The sequence below is a fragment of the Maniola jurtina genome, chromosome 6 (genome assembly GCF_905333055.1).
Source record: "Maniola jurtina chromosome 6, ilManJurt1.1, whole genome shotgun sequence".
Lineage (NCBI taxonomy): Eukaryota > Metazoa > Arthropoda > Insecta > Lepidoptera > Nymphalidae > Maniola > Maniola jurtina.
In genome coordinates this window covers 7,757,635-7,780,041 of record NC_060034.1, presented here as the reverse complement: position 1 = coordinate 7,780,041, position 22,407 = coordinate 7,757,635, and the positions used below count along the sequence as shown (strand labels likewise).

The 22,407-nt window shown below is 35.9% G+C and overlaps 2 protein-coding genes across 2 annotated transcripts in view; one reads left to right on the top strand and one right to left on the bottom strand.

The window, feature by feature from the left end:
- Nucleotides 1-491: 491 nt before the first annotated feature.
- On the bottom strand, nt 492-21,656 carry LOC123866070 (N-acetylglucosamine-6-phosphate deacetylase). The gene is made up of 8 exons (XM_045907393.1): nt 21,645-21,656; nt 17,706-17,712; nt 4,472-4,728; nt 3,825-4,099; nt 2,728-2,946; nt 1,825-1,960; nt 1,212-1,388; nt 492-789 (listed from the first exon to the last, which is right to left on the bottom strand). Exons 3-8 carry the CDS (start codon nt 4,674-4,676, stop codon nt 560-562), a joined length of 1,242 nt encoding a protein of 413 aa, XP_045763349.1. The 5' UTR covers nt 4,677-4,728; nt 17,706-17,712; nt 21,645-21,656; the 3' UTR covers nt 492-559.
- Nucleotides 8,050-22,407, top strand: part of LOC123866071 (slit homolog 3 protein-like) — a 41,859-nt gene continuing 27,501 nt past the window's right edge. The window contains exon 1 of the mRNA XM_045907394.1: nt 8,050-8,290. The gene's annotated coding sequence lies outside the window, so the exon portion shown is untranslated. The remainder of the gene's footprint in view (nt 8,291-22,407) is intronic.

Here is a 22,407-nt window from a genome sequence, read left to right as displayed (position 1 = left end):
TTTGCGTAAACTTGTGTAGAGGTATGTGTCATGTAAGCTGCCGAAACAATGCACGGCACTCGTTTAGAGCGCTTTCCAGTGAGTTTTAACAAAAAAAAAAAATACTCCAAAAAGGCAGAGCACGCCCGCCAGCTAAGACCAACACAGACGAAGTCCAGTGTGTGGTTAGGTATTGAAGTCTTTTTTAATTTTGGGTAAACTTGCATAGAGGTATGCGTCATGTAAGCTGCCGAAACAATGCATGCAATAGCGCATGCTCTTACGCATAGTAACCATGAATTTAAATTAAGGGCCATGTGACGGGCCTGCCCGCGAAATTCAAATTTAATTTGGTTTTTCCCAATTTTTAAACTAATACGACAACGTAGGCTTATGGCATTTTAATTGCGACAATGGCAATATCATCCTCACAGGTTTATATAAAAAACTTTACTTGAAAAGGTCCAGTTTAAGAAATTAGCTCTAGTATCGACTAATTTGTGAGAATAGTCGATACTAGAGCTAGTTTCTTAAACTGGACCCTCTGCTGGAAGATATGCCCAAATCTTTTGAGGTAGACCTATCTCGTCAAATTATTATCGGTCGACTTAAAATAAGTGTTCGAAATCTCTTCATCGATAAAAACCATGTCTCCTGCTATGCATGTAGACATCACCTTCAGTGTTTTAGGGTGCAGGACCACAAAGTCGGCGTCGCAGCCAAAATTCAGATTCCCTTTTTTATGATCGATGCCCAAAGCTTTGGCTGGATGAAGTGATGCGGTTTCTAAAGCGTACTCCAACGAACAACCTGTATAATAAATCAAATATAGAAGTATAGGTTGAAAAAACTCAGTTTTTTAATGTTAAAATTAAATGCTTTCAGGTGCTTGTTAAGAAAGTTCACTGACAAAGTATTGCATGTGGACTTGCTAAATTTTTACTTTTGTAGTCTGCGAAAGCCGCACAACAATTTTTTAAACCTGGCTACATCAATAGCTCGAATATGCCAAAAAAGCGTGAGGGTTGCATAAAGGCTATTTTACGCCGAAACAATAACACGCGACAATGAGCACGCCTTAGGTAAGGCCGCCGTTACATAGGCATGTCTTGGTCGCTTAGCTCAGTTTACTTTTGAATGCAACGGATTTCATATAACTGATACAGATTTAGTTGCTTGACTTGATGTGCGATAGGTAGTTTACCATAAAATTATGGAGAAGTAATAGGTACCTGTGGATTCCTTAAAAGTTTTTACGCATTGGTCGAGTGCAGTGGTACTACCACAAAGGGTTTTAGTACCAGCGACGTAGGCTCGTCCGTTTTCAACGCTCACGGCCATGGGCCCGATACGGTAACTGCCATCTGCAAGGCCTTGAGCTGCAAATGCGTCGCTTACAAGAACTAAACCTGAAAAAGAAAATTGTGGTTGGTGTGTAATTGGGTAAGATATTTCAATCAAACAATTATTACTTTTTTTAGCAGCAAAAAAGGGTTCATTCAGATAGACCGGCGGCGCGGAGAGCAAATGTCGATCGTATTTTAAAATAGAGTTTTAGGATTGAAATATTTTGCAGATTGACAAGAGCATCCATCCTATAGATTAGGAAAGAAAATAAATACAGGTAGGTAAACCTATATCCTACCTATTTACCCTAAAACTCAATCTTAAAATACGACCAAGACTTGCTCTGCACTCCGCGTACGTGACGTCAGCAAAGAATCATTATGGCGGCAACATACGATTTGTGTCAAATAAACTTTCGTGAAGTGAAATCTGAGATACCGCGGGCTTCAAAAGCATCTCATTTCAACGACACCAGTTATTGATTTCTTAATTCCTTACCATCACGATTAGTCCTACAGGCTATTCTGAGTGCAGCTGGGTGAGTGTGAATGCCATCGGATATTATTCCATAATAGACTTGTTTGTCTGTGGTGGATGCCAATAGACCCACTAAACCAGGGTCTCGGTGGTGGAACTGCAGATCAAAAAGCAACAATTTAATATCATCCTCGTTTTCACTTCTGATCAGGCCTGGTCTCCACCTAAGCCATAGATGATACATAGATCTAAGCAGAGCGAACAGATGTGTCAAGCAGTGTCAACCAACCAGATTTATATTATGTGATGTGATAATTTTTTCGCGTCATCTATTAATTATTATTAATCTGATTGGTTGACTGAAGGTATCTGCCTAGGTGGAGACCGGACCTTACACATCGCTGAGCGGCCATTAAAGGCGACTATCCACTGAAGCAAAGCGGTAACGTGTTCAGCAGAGCATACAGGTTACGAAGGGATGACTCGTAATATACTTAATTATTGTTCTTCATCTACCAATAATATGATTGTTCCTCTATTTTCTCCTCTACCTCTCAAAGCATCTCTCTATTTCTAAAAGTAGGTACCTCTACCTACCTCTGAAAGCTAAGGACGCTGCTTTATCACTTGAGGTATAAAGGTTGAACGAAACTTTGTAAGTCCCTGTTAAACTATTTTCGTGAACAGATACTAGTTCAAGTAGAAGCTTAAAATAACACTTGGTTGACAGAAAATAATGAACCTATCAGCCATTAATTTCCTTCCAGGTTAGTTTGATTGATCAAACAATCTGGAGAAAAAGTCCCGTCAGTTCCACTGCTCGGTCTAACAAATCGGAAACATAGTTATATTTATTCCGTTCTGTTGGACTAATCTATCAGTCATATTGTCTAAGTAAATGTTTTTGATAAAAATCAAACTTACTGGTAACATAGCATTAAAAAGGTGAGTAATTAAATTGGCACCACTCTTGACACCATCCTCTCCTTCAGCGAGACTCGCAGATGAGTGCCCGAGTGCCACTTTGATGCCTTTGCTTGCTAAGCCTTTGATCGCGTTCAGGGCGCCAGGTAATTCTGGAGCTATTGTGACGATATTTACATTGTCTAGAGATCCATATACCTCCTCCAGTGATGCTAAGCCCTAAAAAATTGTGATATTATGCGCACCTTAGATATATAGACATGGCAAGGGCAGATACGAGGCGCTATATTTTTATGGTTATACACTCAGAATGTGGCTCTAAAATCAATGGTTATACAGTAGAAAGATATTATGGTATAGTATCCACACTGTTTCCTAATACATAGTTATTATCTTAAATATTTTTTGAATAGTGTCTATCTGGCAGTTCCTTATCTATGCGTTTGTGCATCATTTATCTATTACAGTTGAAACTTTGTACAGTTGTTGTTGATATTTTCGGGAATGTTATTGACAAAGTATTTTAACATACAATAGGATGTAACAAAATGTTCCAGTAAAACTAAATATTGGTATAAAATATAAATGTCTAGAGATGAAAGATGATTTTATTGTAACATTTATGTCAATTGATAAGAGTTCAGTATCCTGTAAAGTGTGTGGTTTAATGAAACCAAAGTAGGTCAGTGATAAAATGTTTCTTTGATAGTAAACATTGCAAAATAATAAACAGATACATAACACTAGCTCTGAAGCTCAAAAATAAACAAATGCACTTTTAAATGCAATTATCTCATATAATTGCTTAGACAGTTTTAATTTTCACTGAAATATTGACCTTTGAAAATATTTAAAGTGTTAACTGCCGTCCCTTTTTTTCTCCAGGATGCAAGCTATCTCTGTACCAAATAGATGATTCCCACAACATTGATTTAGGTTTTATAGCAACTCTTTGATTTGTTGAGACAAAATACCCTATATCCATCCCCGAATGCAAGCTCTGACCCATCAAAATCGATTAAAGGGATGGACTGTGAAATTAGCAAACACACTTTTATATTAGTGTATGGATGTAATTATGTATTTTTATTACTTACCTTGTCAGGGTTCCTAATATATTCATCTGCATGAGCACCTTTTTTAGCTAAACTAATAAATGGTCCTTCAAGATGTACACCTAGTACTGTTGCACCATTAGAACCTCCTTGTGCTTTTTTAATCTTGGGTAGAATCTTAGCATATTTTTCTTTGTCTGAAGTAACCATAGTTGGGCAGAATGAAGTCACACCATGGGCTAACAACTTCTGTGCAACTTTTTTTACACCTTCCTCAACATTCTCACAATCATATGAGAAGTCAATTCCCCATCCTCCTATTTAAAAAAAAATATTTAGGTAGGTACTTAGGTAGGTAGGCTACAGACTACATTACTTAAATCTTCTATATCAAAACATAAATGTATTCTTGCAATAACAAATCAGTTTACAATTACTTACAGTAATATTTTGATTAAAAAATAACATCATTATCAAGTAAAGGTTGTAAGAAACTATTTGACCTAAATATTTTAAAATCTTTAAGCACTTTAAGTCTGAAGTTGATATTCTAAATATTGCCTACCTGAAGGTAACTAGGTTATTTGCTTATTTATAACTAAACTATTTAAAAAGTTAAAATTTTGTACAAGTAAAGAATATTCATAAATTCAAACCAGTTTTAAGAGTAGGTTGATAACAGTACTTACCATTTATTTGAATGTCTATAAATCCGGGTGCTATTAAATAATTTTCAAATGCCTTTATTGTTTGGTCAGCTTCAACTTGTTCTACATAAAATACTTGTTCAGGATTTACGATAACACCATTTCGTATCCAGAGATCTTCTTTGATTATTTTACCATTTCGCAGGATATAACAGTCGCTTATACGTGTTAATGACTTTTCCTTCATTATTTAAAAAGAACGATAATTCGCACAAAAAATATTAAGAACAAACGATTCGTGACCAAGAAAAATTAAAATGATAGGATTTTTATAAAGTTCGTACTTCGTACGTAACAGCTAGGTATACGATGGGCAAACGACTTATGCACAGGACTTATGAATTGTTATGAATGATCAATGAAATAATATGATGAGATGACGGGACGGATGAAGTACTTTACTTTTTTTTTCTCTCTCGTCTGGCTTTACACAGATTAGCCAATGTCAAGTTTGTAGTTATTTACAAGTTAGGGAAACTATATAAGTATGGACTTCGTCTGTACCGGCGGTCGCCGATACACGCGCGGCGCCCCTTTATTAGTGCGCTTCCCAGTTAGTTCCACCAAAAAAAACACCAGTAACAGTACGTTCACACGGAGACACGATTTGCCGAATCTTATTTTCATCGGATCTGGAAAAACCGAATGTTGTATTCACACAGCACATCTTGCTTGGCCGTATCCGACGGCCTCGTATCGGGATCTCGTGTGAACTCACCATCCGGCTTTTATTAGCAAGAGCAGTGTGTCCCTCCCGCCCACCCCTCCTTCCCAGCTTGTGCGACGCATTCGGTTTCAAGATCCGACAAAAAACCGAATCTACCCCTGCGTGTATCGTATGAACGCATGTATTGAATGCCCTATACCACTGCATCGGATCTGCATTTTGCAGTATCGCCGGATCGGTTTGTAGTCGCAAAATCGGATGTCAACTTCAGCAAGATTCGGTTTTTTTGTCGTGTCTTGAAACCGAATGCATGTGTGAACTCCTTCATTGAAATACTTATGCCACCAAACCGAATCCTGCAAAAAACCGATTCGGTAGAAAAACACTCGACGCCGTGTGAACGTTCCGTTAAACAGCAAAACCGGCCACTTTTAACAAAAAAAGCACTCCAAAAAGGCACCGCACGCGCGCCAACACAGACGAACAGTACTTGAAAGTAGGTAGAAGTTAGAAGTAGCACCTCCCAGTGTTGCCAATACAAATTTTTAGGTTGCTGTGTACGTTAGGTATAAACTTATAAAGTAGTTAGTCATGTGTATAAGGAAACAAAAGGAAACATTTATTATCATTAGCCAAATGGCGCTTTGATGATTCCGGTAGCTGTACAAATCTCGAACGCTTTTACTAAACTCTTGTTCGTTTTCATTCAATAAAAATATATAGGTACCTATTTTAGGGTTCCGTACGTCAAAAGGAAAATCGGAACCCTTATAGGATCACTTTGTTGTCTGTCTGTCCGTCTGTCCGTCCGTCCGTCCGTCCGTCCGTCCGTCGTGTCTGTCAAGAAAACCTATAGGGTACTTCCCGTTGACCTAGAATCATGAAATTTGGCAGGTAGGTAGGTCTTATAGCACAAGTAAAGGAATAAATCCGAAAACCGCGAATTGTTGTTACATCACAATTTTTTTTAATTCGTCTCGAATTCATAGTCATGAACAACAAACACATTTGAAATCATGACGTTTAGTCGGCATGGTTAAACTCGGGTCCACCGGGTTTGTATTTTTATTGGAATTTGTCTCGTCCAGTAGTTGGTAGACAAATAATAATGATGGTGACGATGACGATGATAGTGGTGACATCCGTAGTGTCCACAAGGTCGAGTAGATGAAGCTGAATGAAGAGAACAGGACGTGTGTGATTAAATAAGTACGATCCGATAGATGTCTGAGGTCGTGAATTTAATATGACGTCGTGGCCGTGATAGCTTTGGTATAACCTTTTCATTGAAAGCTGGCTTTCGTGGCCTTTCTTCATTGCCACAACGCGTCGCGTCGTGAGCGTTTTCATAAGAGCCATAACACGAATTTCGCGTCGTGGTCTTTCTGCTATTTCCACAACGCATTGATGGCACTCGCATAAAGCCAAGCATGTGACCATTTTTTCGCTCAGTGAGCTGTTTCGGTCTTTGAGCATAACATAATAATGTGCAAGCAATTTTTCCCCCTGATCGATTCGATTCACCATCACCAACCCAGTTTAGCTCATTAGCGAAATACAAAGGTTTACTTAGTTTAATAAAACCGAAAAGCAAGCCTGCGAGTTGAAACTTTTTCTGTGATCAAATTTTTAGGGTTCCGTACCTGAAGGGTGTCAAATGGGACCCTATTAAGCCACTGTCCGTCCGTCCGTTGTCCGTCCGTCTGTCAGCGGTCTATATCTCGTGAACCGTAATAAGTAGAGATCATAGACGTATTATCAAATTGAACAACAACAAATTACCTAAAAAATCCACTTAATTTATTAAAAAGTAATTACTACCTATTTTGAGTAGATAAGTAGGTAACTATTTGTTATTTTTGGTGCTGATCCGTGGTATATATATATTAAGTACAAAATAAACCAACATGCTGTTATTAAACTGTAACAAGTGTAAATTAAAAATTTATAACACCCCCGACAAGTTAAGGTTACAGTAACTAGAAAAGAGCTGATAACTTTCAAAAGGCTGAACCGATTTTTTTGGATTATAGCTAAGAACACTTTCGATCAAGCCACCTTTCAAACAAAAAAAAACTAAATTAAAATCGGTTCATTAGTTTAGGAGCTACGATGCCACAGACAGATACACAGATACAAACGTCAAACTGATAACACCCCTCTTTTTGGGTCGGGGGTTAAAAATAATAACAACTTTATTGGACAAGCTCGTTTGTCTAGTGGATATTGCTGAGTTCTCGGATTCGACTCCTGGACTGCTTAAAACTTATTGGATTTTTCTGTCAAGAAATTCTTAGTAACTGCTCCGGAGAGTTAGGAAGTGGACTGCTTACATCACCATGCCTCGGAAAGCACGTTGGGGTTGCGCCTTATATCTTTCAGATCGTGTCGAATTCGCTCTTAGAGCCCCATGGGCATTATCCCCTGAGGCTATAAGAGCGAGGGAACCTTTGTTTGCTCAAACAGTTTGAGCACTATCCAGCGCAGTTGGTGAGATTGGCTGCCGTGGCTGAAATTCAGTCGCTAAGATATTTACAGTTTTACAGTAGGTATACAAATTATTGTAGAAAGTTAAAAAGGAGTAAGTATTAATAAATTATATTATTAAGTAAGTATTATTAATAACGTACGTACTTATTAATAAATCAGTACCTACCAAGTTCCAATTTCCAATTTTACATTCAATTAAGTAATGAACGTTTGATTGATTTCCTTTACATCAAATTAACGTGTGAGGGCGGATTGTTTCCCACAATATGAGTACGACGTTCGTACTTTGTTCCACACAGCCTTGAGTAGTGTTTGCACTCGTCCTTATGAGCATCAAGGCAGAGAAGTGTTGCGTTTGCGCGAACGGCAGTTTTCAGCGTAGCCGTAGCTCGTAGTCTCGTCAGTCTACGACGTGCTACGGAGGCACGAGTTACGTATCGTGATACTGCTATCACTTACGCGCGGTCTCAGTTCAGACTTCCGCGTAATGTTATCACACGCTTAAAACTGCTAACTGTGTATAAGTGATAATCTTAAACTTTTATGTGAACCCTGTTATGGAATTAAATTAAAATGTACTATGTTTGTCGAATGGCTACACGTTTTGTGAAAGAAATTCTATACCTAAGGGATACAAAGTTTCGGTACGTTTGCTAATGTCTTTCATAACCTTTTCAAGTAGATACTTACTGTTTCGAAAAAACTTTAATGATGTCTTTTAATGACTTTAGATTTTAAGAATTTTCTGTATAAGTATTATTAAATACTCTTTGCAGTAATTAATTAAGTTGGTACTGATATTATGTAGGGGACATAAATTTCAATATCTCATTGGTGGGAGACGAGAGCTATAGGTTTGAAACCACATTTGGAAACCAGGGAAAACTGATACAACAGCAGTTGTCTTCTAATGAAACGTTATATATTATATTATTATATTTATTTTTCATGTACCAAAATTGTAGTTACAAAGTTATGATAAATTAATCTATGTACAAAGGAAATGCTTATCTCTAAACAAAGATTTCTTCCAGCTTCCTCGTGCAAGTTGTGAGTAAGGTGCATAAATACGTGGAATAGGTCCCATGGTACTAGATTTATAAAATGGTTAATACAAGTTATTATTAGGAACGTTGTTATTATTAGGATAATTTCGACTGTAAATAAAACTAGTTATACGATTACGTTAAATCTACTTAGGTGAGATGATGGTATTAAGTAGGTACTAAATACCTACAAAGAGAGCACTGTATATACATATAGTGATAGATATTATAGAAGACCAAGCTATAGACATTTTCTTATCTTGTAAGGTTTTTAATTAAAAAGGTAAGCAACCTTTATTTGAGAGTTGTCTCCGTACTAATTGCAAGTCGTCTAGGATCATTATCATGATCAACTCATCGCTGGCCCACTACTGAGAATGAGTCTCCTCTCAGAATGAGAAGGATTTAGGCCAAAGTCTGTCACGCTGGCCCAGTGCGGATTGACGTCCTTATGAGCATGGTTTTTTTGTTCGTATTGAGAAATTTCAGGCCAGAAATTATAAAGTATTTCGACGACCTCCCTGGCGTAGTGGTGAGCGCTTAGTCTTAGAAGTGAGAGGTCCTGGGGTCGATTCTCGGTAGGAGACAATTTGAGAAATTATAATTTCTAAATTGTCTCTGGTCTGGTTTGGTGTGAGATCGCCATTTCTGCACCTTGGAACCCCAACATCAATCGGTTTTTCGAACTATGTGCCCCACTCATTGCCACTTCAGCTTCACAACCTGTTATTTAACGGTTGCTTTGATTCTCCTACAAATTCCTCATTTCTGATTTGATTCATGTAGAAAAACTCCGAGCATAGCTCTCATTAGGAAGCAACTGGATTTGAGCGGTAGTAAATAATATTATGCATACTTATAGTACGCGACAAGATGGCAATCGAGGAATGAGGCGGGGAACGCCCTGCACACCGCATGTCACCCGTGCTATCCGGGTTAACGCGGGGAGTGTGCAGGGCGCCCCACACCGATTGCCATCTCGACCTGTTGCGTACTATACCTTATTTTGAAATTAATTTTATACATTTCGAAAATTTTATTTTCCATGACTCTTGAATCTTGATAGCTAGATATAAAATATCCATTTCATATTTTCATCTTCAATTCATGTCTTCTTTTTTCTCTTGTTGGATAGAAGTTTTACCGTAGCACTAATTAAGGCCAGATATATAGCAATAACAAAGTTAATTGAAAAACTGTCTTTGAAAAAATATTACTATATTTTAACACTTTATTTCTAAAATATATTTTATAGATACTTGCTAAATGATAATAATATGTGGTAGGTACATATCATTTGAATCATAGTTTTATGCCATAAAATGGCAACGGACACTCATAGCTAAATTGACTATGGCAGTTTAATTCCTACAGAAACTACAGGAACAGTTGGTGGTGGCGAAGGAGATGTGGCACGGATAATGTCTCCTCCATAGACTGTGGCCACGCTAAGTACAACGTTCCAGGGTTCCATACCCGATGAATGCCAACGGGAAAACTACTATACCCGAATCTTATTACAAAGCCTCCACTGTCCGTCTGTCCATCCATCCGTCCGTCTGTCAGAGGGCTGTATCTCGTGTACCGTATTAGATAGAGATTTGAAACTTTCACAGAATGTGTGTTGCCGCTATAATAACAATATATAATAAAAAATAAAAAATGGCCGCCATGAAAAATTTATAAAATCAAAAAGCGTTAGGTATTTCGTGCACGATGGTACGGATGGTACGTACGCACTTGACCGATTTTTTTTATTAGTAGTTATTAATTATAGAATTTTTAAAAAGACAAACACACAAAAATGTAGGTTTATATCTATAGATACAGCCACCAAAGAAAAAAATATCAGAAAGTGTCGACGGACGCAGGTTCTGACAATGACTTATGCGCCGCCCACCCTTACTTTGCCTCCTCGTAATTGTCTCTTTAAAATGTTGCTCAAATTTTCATTTTCAGAAGCTATGGCAAACTGGAAATCCTTTATAAAAGGAAGCTCCTTTCGTTTAAGGGTTGAAGGCGTATAATTTTATATTTTTGAATAATCGTAGCGACGATAGAATCTAGCGTCGATTTTGTAAGTGTGTCAGTGTTAATACATTTTACTTAGGTTTAACATTATATGTAAATTAGACATGTTTTATGAAAATATTATACTTAATAAATAATTTATTAAAAATAAATACTGCATTTTAGGTACTTAGGTATATCTCTCTAATGTATTAATTATTAAATCAACATAAAACTGTTAAATAAAAAAATCTACTTTACCTACCCATATTATAAATTCATCATTGAAGAATTAATTCCCTGTCTAAACTTCACTTCACTTTGGCAGGCGTAGTTTCACATAATTTTTTATTGGCAAATATACAAAAGTAAAAAACGTTTTGTTTAAAATCCAACTAAATGCATTACTGAAAATTTATCACCAATCACAATATATCAACTGTGTAGGTACTAGGTATTACGTATTATGTTGAATTTCATTGGCTAGCGAGAATAGTGACGGAACTAAAAAGAATAAGAGAATAGCGCTATAAATGTTTTATTTCATACCGCAATATGTAAATGATTTATTGAGGGTTTGATTTATCGTTCTATCGAAAAATTTACAAATATTTTAGAACTTTATTGAAATAATAAAAAAAGTTGTCATCCAAAGAGAATTTCAGACATAAATCGTTATTTTTGAGACTAGAAATTACAAAAATCAAATTATTTTCGGTGAAAATAGACTCAAGTAAGATAAAGAACTTGGCTTTATCAAATGCAACGACTGATCTCTAAATATGTCACTATTCTTGAACATTTTATGACAATTATAGGAATCGACAGTGCATGCCATCGGTCAACTGAGATGAGTCTGTATATTTGTGATTCGCGCTAGAGTGTTTTGCCTTAAATGAATAATGACGCTTCTTCTTTTTGACGAACACTGGCGCAAAATCGGCGGCGCGGCGTTCTGTTCACGATAAAATATCAAAGATTTATGATCGTTTGGTATACTTGGTTCAATTTGACAGAAGTTTGAGTTACGTCACTATTCTCGCAATCCAGCGATTTGTCATAAGAGTTACGTCTACCTACTGCAACATTTTGTATTTTCCAGTTAACTAACTCGTTATTCAGCATTCGTTATGCATGTGGAGTTTCACAGATAATTGAGTTTTCTGAATAAACCTGTTGAATTTTTATTTTATTCAAACAAAAAATAAAATAAAAAGGACAAACAATGATGCAGCGCGTGTTTACTTAAATCATTTACCTACATTGCCATCACTATTAAATAATTAATGACAGTAATAATATTGTGGCGTTTACTGACTATAAATTTTGTGCCAATTTAGTTTGTCATATCCACAATGCTTTTCATGCTAATATTGTATAGTCAGAGTGACAATAAATTACCGACTAATTGCTCATCATCAGTCTGCTAAATAACTACAAGTAGAGAATTTTACTTGTACGTACTTACCTAGCAGGTATAGGTTACCCACGTTCGCGACAGGTCGACATGGCCATCGGTGTGGAGACGCCCCGCACACCCGCACAGCCCCGCGCTAACCTGGATACCATGGGTGACTTGCGGATGTGTGGGGCGTTCTTTCGCCTCATACTCCGATTGCCATGTCGACCTGTCGTGTACTATGCAGAAGCTGTTAGATTATTATAAATGTTTTCAAATGACCGTATTGCCTGTTTCAAGGAATGTTTCGAAGTAATCTTGTTATTATCAGAGCAAACACCAACTAAAACCTCTCGCATATTTTCACATCTTCCATTCAATGGATTTCCACTTGAACGTGCTCTAAGCGGGCAAATATTGCCTTTTTGTCTTTCTGTCAAACAATAGGCTAATAGTATTTTCTTTGCATGAGTAGGGAGGTTACGTTAGCGAACATTTAGCGAATAATAAATACAAGTTAGGTTTGAAATCAACTTTGTATATAGCAATTATTGTCATCAGATAGGTAAGGTAGGAGGTACTTACTCGCTGTTCGAAAATACTTTTAAAGGTCTCTACTGGTTGCTAAAATGTATCAAGATTAACTTTAAATACTTACCTTTATTTTATTATTTTAATCTAATAATTAAATTACAGATAGATAATTGAGGAACCTAAAGAATTAGACCGATGACATGAGATACAACAATTAGGTTAATGAGGTAACAATATTGTGAAATGACTCTACAGACTATAATACAGTCATTAACATTTTGCCATTTATGTATGGCGTGCAAAATATGTAGGTAAACTATTAGATGCAATAACCAATAAAAAATAAGAATATAAATTAAAATTGAAATGACCACACGACCCATGACAGTAAGATGTTACAATTGGTTAGGTACACCAGTTCATTATTCTAAGAATTACAATATCAAAGTGTCCTAATCATTAATATAAATCTATGTCAAATAAGTAAGTGTTTAAAGTTATAATAAGTGAAGCTAATATGAATTGTTTAAAAAATTATACCGAGAACGTTTATTATACGTGTAGATAATTTTTATAAAAGTTTTACTTCAAAAAATTCTAATTTCGAACTGATTCAGGCATATTTTTCTAATTTATAATAATAATTTACTTTAACTATAAACTGGATGAGGAACGCTTTTGATAAACCTACTGAAGTAGGTACTTAAATACTCTACGGGAATACTTCTTGAAAATAAAACAACTATTTCAAAAATATACCTTTTATCTTATTGTTTTGAAAACGATATTTTCTTGATAAGGTATAGATAAAGGTACATGAATGAGTGAGTGTGTTGTAAAACCTCTTTGTGTTTTTTCTATCTTAAAGCTCCATTTAGTAGTAATGTAGCCCATAATTTAGGTGTACAAAGCGAAATAGAGGACATTTGTTGGTTTTTCTTGTGTAATTTGTTAGAGTAAGATATGGGAATGTGCTCTGAGTAAATAAATAAAATACACGCACGATATTAATTGCTATTCTCTTGTATTTTTTCTTTTATTACGTACTATAAATATCCTATTCTATTAAATTGAGCGAATGTTTACTCATACAAAAAGCTCGAGCTTACAAAGAACACGGTTTGGATGGCTCTAAAATTATACTATCCCGATACTACGAGAGTATCTATTGTTGATATAATATTCTCAGCATTTAAATAAATCAAATTGGAAAAACTTTTGCTATTTGTATTAATAAATTTTGTAATACTTAGGTACATGTCCTACTCGTAGGATTAAGCATTCGATTAATGGATACCGTTCACATGTAAATCTCTCCAAGCGCAGCCAATAAATGCTTTGTAAAATGTTTTACCCAACGGAATACAACACCTGATAAATGATGGCTACGGGCGTTTTATGAAAATGTGATGCGATAAAGTGTTACGTCACTCCGCACTGTATTTTGCTTATAAATTACCGAAACAGCCCACATAATGCCGAAGATTGAGTCTTTATACCGTTACATTCCGCCTAACAAAAAACAAACGTTTTTTTTATTCTCAAGGAAAGTGAATACCTAATATTTTCCGAAAAAGAGCCTTATTCATCAACAAAATTTCGAAGATTTATCGAAGTCCATTTATAGGAACCTATATTCATTAGTGACAAATTATGAAAGAAAAATGTTTCGTTTTTATTCATATTTAATTGAAGAGGATAGAAATAGGTAAATAGGAATAACTACCTAAGTTATGTTAAAGTCTAAAGATTTGCCTTATATTCTTTGAAAATAAAAAAAACATGAGAGAAAGACTACGACGAAGAGTGACGTGAACAAATCAGAAATTAGGAAAATCTATAGGCTACAGGAGGATCAGAGTAACCGATATTGCGAAGTTGGAAGTGGCAATGGGTAGGGCACATAGTTCGAAAAACTGACTGACGTTTGGGTCCCATAAGGTGCTAGAATGCGACCTCAGTCCCAAGTAGGTGGGCAGATGATATCAAACGGGTCGCAGGGAGCCGCTGGATTCAGGCGGCACTACTTCGCAACACCGAGACGTGTGGAAGATCTATGTATATCCAACAGTTTGATGATGATGAGACGAAGAAAGATAAAAGTCCTGTCCCTAGACCCTATACTAAATCTTTGGAACCTAATTACTATCATTTCTTTTACCCAGTAGGTATTTAACCAGGCTCCGTTATTATTCTACTTGCTCGAAATGATGTTTTGTTAGTAAATTATGTTAAACGAACTTCTGCTATAGGTAAACTCTATTCCATTGTTAAAATTAAGCCAGATATATCGCGTGTAGGTACTAATTTAATTTGGCCTACTTATATCTGTAGATTGTTTGTTCTCATAAATTAAATTTATGCTTGAAGATTCCTTTTAGTAGCATTATTATCTTTCTTTTCGTATCTAATACTTACTAAAGACATCATCGTCAACCTGTTGGAGGTAAATCATAAAGTTTTTCTAATGAGCGCCACCTGACCCTCATACTTCCTCATCCAGTCACTTCCCGTCATCTTCTTTGTATCTTTGGTGCTTGGTGCTGGTGGGCGCATCACATTACGCGCTTGTACTAGGATTCCACTCAAAGAATTTTCGTCTTCAACGGCCATCGTCCATCTTAAAAGCTACTGCCACGTTAGCTTGCTAATGGATTGAACTACTCGTATATCGGTGACCTTGGTTTTCCTACGGATCGTTTCAGATCTTACCTATCAGGGCCCTATATAAGAATAAAATAGCCCTCCCCATAGATCTTTGAGCGACTTTGAATTTGTGGATGAGGCTGCTTTATCAGTATTATCCTCGTTTCAACGCCATACGTAAGAACGGGAATGACACGCTGGTTAAAGACTTTTATCATCATCCATTAAATTCAGGAATAAGACAGATCAACAAAAACTTTTAATATATGAAATACCTGTGAAAAGAGCTGTCACTATACCTAGTAGTCTTTGGTATAAACTTAGGTTATACCATTTGGTTATTCTTATCTATTTGTCTCAAATTAAATTGAAGATAGACTAAAAAGTTAAGAACCTACTTAGCTAAAATTATAACATTTATCTTTTACCTTTAATAATAATTAATATGACACCCTAATTTCTATCCAACGTTTTTACCCTTAACAAATAATTTACGATAGTATAAGTACGCCCACTTACTTATCCGTAAGTTTTATTGGAACACTAAAAAAGCATTTTTGGTCACCGGATAGCGTAAATGCGCTGGGTGGTCAATCGTAAATGATTTACGTTACATTTTATAGGTTTTTAAATCTACGGTGAATAAATTTTGCTGCGACATTAGGTTCAACTACTATTCTAAGTGAGGAAAATACGAACAATTATATTATCTAAGTAAGGAGTTAGGATTAATGCTGGGAGAAGCGATGGCTGGTGGAGCCGGAAAGTTCTTGAGTGTAGAGTGAATAAGTAAGCTGGCTGGATGAGAAAGACTGAACACCAGGAATTGTGTTATCACAGATGGGTGGCGCTCTTTGGGAAAGGCCTATTGTTTAGTAGTAAGGGGTCAACCGCAAGCAAAAATAATTATAATGAGGTATTTCCAAAGGCGAAGTCCCTTCCTGAGATTGTTTCATCAATAATATCGCAATATTTATACTATTGTAAAATTTTATTCTTATCATTTCATTACATATACCTACTGGTAGGTAGGTAACACGAGTTAAAAGCTGGAGTAAAAATTAAGCAAGCAATTTTTTGCAAAAATATAATTAGCGACTAGTTAATTTAGCAATGCTTACAAAATAAAACGGATCTTCTTGATATTCTGGAATAGATAAAACAAACGCAGCAATGAATACTGTCGCGAGTCTCGCAATTAGTTATTGTTAGGGATAAAAGACAACAACTCTGCTTTCTATCGTTAATGAAGTTGTAACAACGCTTCATCCTCGCTTTTCTCCGTTGAAATTAGTCCAGCTTTATTTCAACTTAAAGCTAAACATATACAGCGCTATAAATGATTGTATTTAATTAATATAGAGTGATTTAAATTAGGCTGGATATAGGTCAGGTTAGGTGGTTAACATTGTTTTTGCGATAAGAATTATGCGTCCGATACATATTTTGGAAAATATCATGATAATTCGTAATTAGGACGAAAAATAATATAATATACGGAAGAACGTATCAAATATGGTTTTAACAGGGCTCTCTCCGTCACTTACTCCATACAATCGTAGTTCCCATTTCATTTGAATATTAAGCAACCAAAGTCCATGAAATTTTGCAGACATAGTCTAGAAACTAATATCTGTGTCTGTGGTGTTTTAGATTTTTCTAAAAATATGTAGTTTTAAAATTACAGGGGCTCAAAGATTTGTATTTTTCTTTAAAAAAAGGCCCAACTTTGTGCTCGTTTTTCTAGACAACGAAGCAATTTAATGAAATTTGGAAAAACCACAGACCTAGAAAATTTAATGAATATTATGTAGTAAAAAAATTATCGTTATATATTTTATATTGTTATAATTATGTGGGAACTACGAAAACCAGAAATTACACCCAGAAATCTTGAAAATTTCGTGCTGTCTCGATTTGTGCAAGCGGGGTGGTGAAGTGCGGGGGACGACACGTGAAACTGACAGAAACTGACAGTCTAAACACACGGGCCACATTTAGACTGCACCCAACTAAATACACTGGTACATTTCAACTTGCGTTAGAGACGTATGCGTTACCTACTCAGACGTTGCCTGTAGATAAAAATATGTCTCATGTTTGCTGGCAATAGCGCATGCATCAAACCCTGCAAGTTGCAACTCTCTTGCAACCTATTCCTCACGCAATACGCACAGCTTTAATATTATAATTTTTGACAATGTATACTATATGTAATGCCATATCACAGGTCACTCTCTGATTTATTGCTAACAATTTACTTCCAAATGCAAAGAAATCTAAGTGTGTTGAATTCACACTGCCCAATACCAGGACCTTAAATGACATAAATTCATTGATAAATAATCATATGTTGAAAATAAAGGAGAACCCCGTGTTTCTCGGTATAACGTTAGATGCAAAGCTTCTATGGAACACCCACATATCAACACTTGATGGTAAACTCAACTCTGCTGCTTACACTGTTAGAAAAAATCGGCAGGTACTGACGTGGAAACTGCAAAAATTGTATATTTTGCCTATTTTCACTGTATTATGTCTTACGGACTCTTGCTATGAGATAAAGCGGTAGATATTGAGAAAAAAATGTATTACAGAAAAGCACAGGACGTGCAATTTATAATTTAAAACCGCGCGCTGCCATACAATAAAAATATAAGGAAATAAGTACCTTATCTATTATCTTATAGTAGCTTCTAAATATATTTACAACTAGCTAATGCCCGCAGCTTCGCTCGCGTGGATTTAGGTTATTATAAATCCCGATCCTTTCATTTCCCATAACAAAAGTTGCCTCTCCGTAATAGCCCGTCCCCGGGATGCAACTTGTTTCTGTATCACGTAAGAACATTTAAACGGATGATCCTTTTCAAATCCCGAGGGATCACCAGGATTTAGGAATGCAATTTCTTACAGCATCAGGGTTGAGGTCAACGACAAAGTATTCACTTGGTATAGATACCTTCAATATCAATTAATAATCGACATTAGCTTTAGTAGTCAGGTCTCCTGCAACATCAGGATTGAGGAGTTGGAATCCAAATTTTTTATTGAACAATGTCGCAAAAAACTACCCAAAATTACGCAGTTAGGTTACCTGCCAAATTTCATGGTTTTGAGTCAACGTGAAGTACCCTAGAGGTTTTCTTGACACACACGACAGACAGACAGATAGACAACAAAGTGATCCTATAAGAGTTTAGTTTTTCGTTTTAAGGTACGAAATCCTAGAAAACGTAGGAACGGCATTCCGAACCAGTGGTAAATTTTTCTGACAATTCAAAAACACTTTGAAGTTTACCTAAAAGTTTACAGGAATAAAAATTAATCATTGTATTCCATTCCATTTCATTCTATTCCATTCTGTTCAAAGATAAATAGAAAATAAAAATATTTGTCACCGAAACAATAATTTACGATACATCAACCAATATCAATTTTACTGATGACAATCTGACTTTTACCAAAGTGAATGACTACTATAATATCTATTATATACGACTAATATAATATGTATTATAAATTGTGTGCCGTTTGCATTCTCACTAAGTTTGTTTTTGTTGGTTAAACTTTCTGGCATTTATATTGTTATGACGTTTAATTGGCAAACAGTCTGTTTATTGGCTGAAACTCAAAAATTCAGCCAATCACAACAAAGAAAATATTGTAATAATGATTGATGCAGCTTTCTGTAATTGAAAACAAAATATTTGACATTAACTTGAATGTGACAGTGTTTTCCGAATAGGGTTGCCAGAGGCCCCGTATTTTACTGGTTACCCCGTATGTCAGGATAGAGAAACCGGTAATTATGAAAATAAAATACGGGGCAAATAAAACTAAATATTTTTAGGGTTCCGTAACTCAAAAGCAAAAAGAACTCTTATAGGATCACTTCGTTGTCTATCAGTCTGTCTGTCTTTCCGTCTGTCCGTCTGTCCATCTGTCCTTTTATCCGTCTGTCATGTGTTCATGAACAAATATTAGTATTTTCAATTTTCAAAGTAAGATAACTACATATATCAAGTGGGTTATCATATGAAAGGGCTTTACCTGTTCATTCTAAAACAGATTTTTATTTATTTTTATGCATAATTTTTTTAATGCATAACAGTTTTGGTGTAAGCCCCGCAATTTCGTTTGCATGAATTTAGAGTTTTAAAAATTCCGTGGGGGATTTTCCGGGCTAAAAAGTTTATGTCTGGGATGCAAGTTACCTCTGAATAGTAAGTACCAAAATTTTGGTAAAGAAGATGGGCCGTGAAAGGGTAACAAATAGATAGGCAAATAGATATACTGTCGTATTTGTATAAAATCTTGCTATGGCTAAACTCGTTTCCCTTTCACTTTAATTCTTTCTGTATTGAACCAAAAACACTTACGCTCACTGCGCTCGCGCTTTTTTATTGTTGTATTTTATCTCACTGTCAAATTGAAAGGCGAAATTCCACTAACCAGGTAATTAGCCCATAAAGTTGAGCGAATGTTTTTTCCTCATGACAGGATTCAGTTCCGGCCCTGATAAAACCTCTCCCGAAATCGATTCCTGGCTACGGCCATAGTATTGATACTGTGAAGGTGGAATTACAAGTTAAATGTAAATTTAAGTTAAAATGCAAAGATTGTATGTATGAAATGTATAACATTTTGCTTTACAAAACTAGAGTTTTTAAAAGCTATTTAAATAAATAAATCTTTTATTTAAAATCACATTGCAAACACAGTTCACCAATCAAGACACGGCAACATACAGAGAAAAAATACAAAACTTACAAATAAACTGAAATATCTAAATAGGCTTTCCATGCATTTCAGAGAGAACCACCGCCTATTTCTTCAAATACTTCAAATTTTTAAATTTCTTCAAATCTAAACCCCGTATTTTTGATGGTGGTAGCCTGTAAATCAAAAAGAGGCAGGTGGCAACCCTACTTGCCACATGACATTACAGAATGAAAAATTGTTTTCATTACTCGGTAAGCCTACTGCCATAGTTTGACAGAAAGTGTGACGGTAGTTGTGACCTCTGATTGGCCGACTCTCTTTCACTATTTGCTAAATTGATGATTGCAACAACAATTTTTTCTTTTTTGTAATCAAAAACAGAACACGGACGTCATACAGGTTGACTAATTGCAATCATTTCTGACCGGCTAACATTGTTCCGCTAGTGGCTCAAACTCACTGTCGCAGCAAGAACATGGTAAATTCAGCCAATCACAGCAATTAGAATTGGTTATCACAAATGCACCGATCTAGGAACCGAGAATGCACGAACCAGGGCAGATAGAGATGAGAACAATAATATCATACGTAGGAAATCGACGGGGGATCGTTGACAACGATCCTCTTAAATAGGCATCACATCACAAATTATTATGATTGCCAAAATTATCCAATGTGGACACAATTTTTATCTACCCAATAACCTATCTTAATACCTAATAACTATAGAATTTTACATTAAAAAAAAAGATGCTACCAGTGGAGTTAATCTGAGTGCTGCTGGTGTTCAGACGTGCCCAAATAATAACTTCGTGGTAGCTGGCAAGGACTTTTCTTGAAGTTTTGTTTAGGCCAAAGAGTTAAAGATACCTAAATATCAATTAGGTGGTTTAAAAGTTTCATGGAAACTCAATAGTACCTCGCGGGGTTTGAAATCTCTAGCCCAGATTTATTTATATAGCAAAGATCGAGTAGTTTTAGGGTTCCGTACCTCAAAAGGAAAAACGGAACCCTTATAGGATCACTTTGTTGTCTGTCTGTCTGTACGGAATAGCGCGGGTGACGTGCAGGTGTGCGAAGCGTCCCCTCGCCTCATACCCCGATTGCTATCTTGACCTGTCGTGGCTATAGGCATGCCATGCAATAATGGGCAATTGTTCTAAATCGTCCCATTAGGCTAAATTGGCCCACGAAATAAATGGATGGAATTGGGTCTAACTCGGTCTGATTAGTCGTTTATATCAGGTATAAAACTTTCAGTATATTTAAATAAGGTGCTCAATTATTTTATTTTTTATATTCGTGAAACGTGGAAAAACATTTTGATCTTCGATAATAATTTAAAATTATTCAAGAAAATCAATACATAAATAAGTTTTACATATTTAAATAACTTAATGCCACTAATCAAAATCAGAATTTAAAAAAAATAACACATCTAAACAAACGACTTTCGATCATTCACAATATAATATTCCTTTGATGAATTTTGAGCCTTTATATTTCGAAGGTGCCTCCAAACAGCCCACAATCTTAAAACACGAATTAAATTAAACCTCAAGTTCAACAAAATAATTTCAATTTCAATTTTGTGCAATCCATAAATACATTCCTTAAATATAACATTAAATACGATACAATAACAAATATTTTTTTATTCAAAATAGTAGGCATCTGACCTCACAAAATAAAGTATATTTTAACCCTGTTAAATCTCGACAAGCACTGACCCAAGGTTGTATGGAACCACATTCATCTCCTTTCAAACTGGTATTTTTATTTTAGCAAAGAAATAGTTTCAAACGTAAAACCTTGCTAACGTTAGTCCGCCTTTCAGGGAGCGTACGTGCGGGACTTCTATTTTGTACGGGGTATTGTTGTAAGAACACAGAGCTTACAGGCTAAGCAGTGAGATCGGAATACGAAAGCTACAAATAATTGTCCGTTGTAAATTGGGTATATTAGCGTCTTACTCGTAGATAAAATTATTTAGCCACTTTAAAGTATCAGTTTGCATTTTTTAAGCTTCCTTCCTTAACCCACGACGTCCTTAAAAAAAATGCACACAGCTACAGCTGATGATGCTATTCGAACTTCTTTATCTTTTTAAACAGCCATCATTGTGTGTTTAAAAGAGAGCGTGCGTGCAAGATTTCTTTTGGTAGGTACCAGGTACAGGTACATAATCAACAACAAGAGAGTCCTGAGACGCGATCAGAATATGAACTAAGCGATCGGTCATTAGTAATGTGCAGTGCGAAAATATCCATCGTGAGTCTATTTTTGAAAAATACCACGAGGGGCTCATACTGCAACTGAGTTTTGAAACAAATTGTGTTCGTCTGGGGATTACAGTTCATTTCACGTAAAATGACCGCTGAGCATTGTATCTTTGTACTTG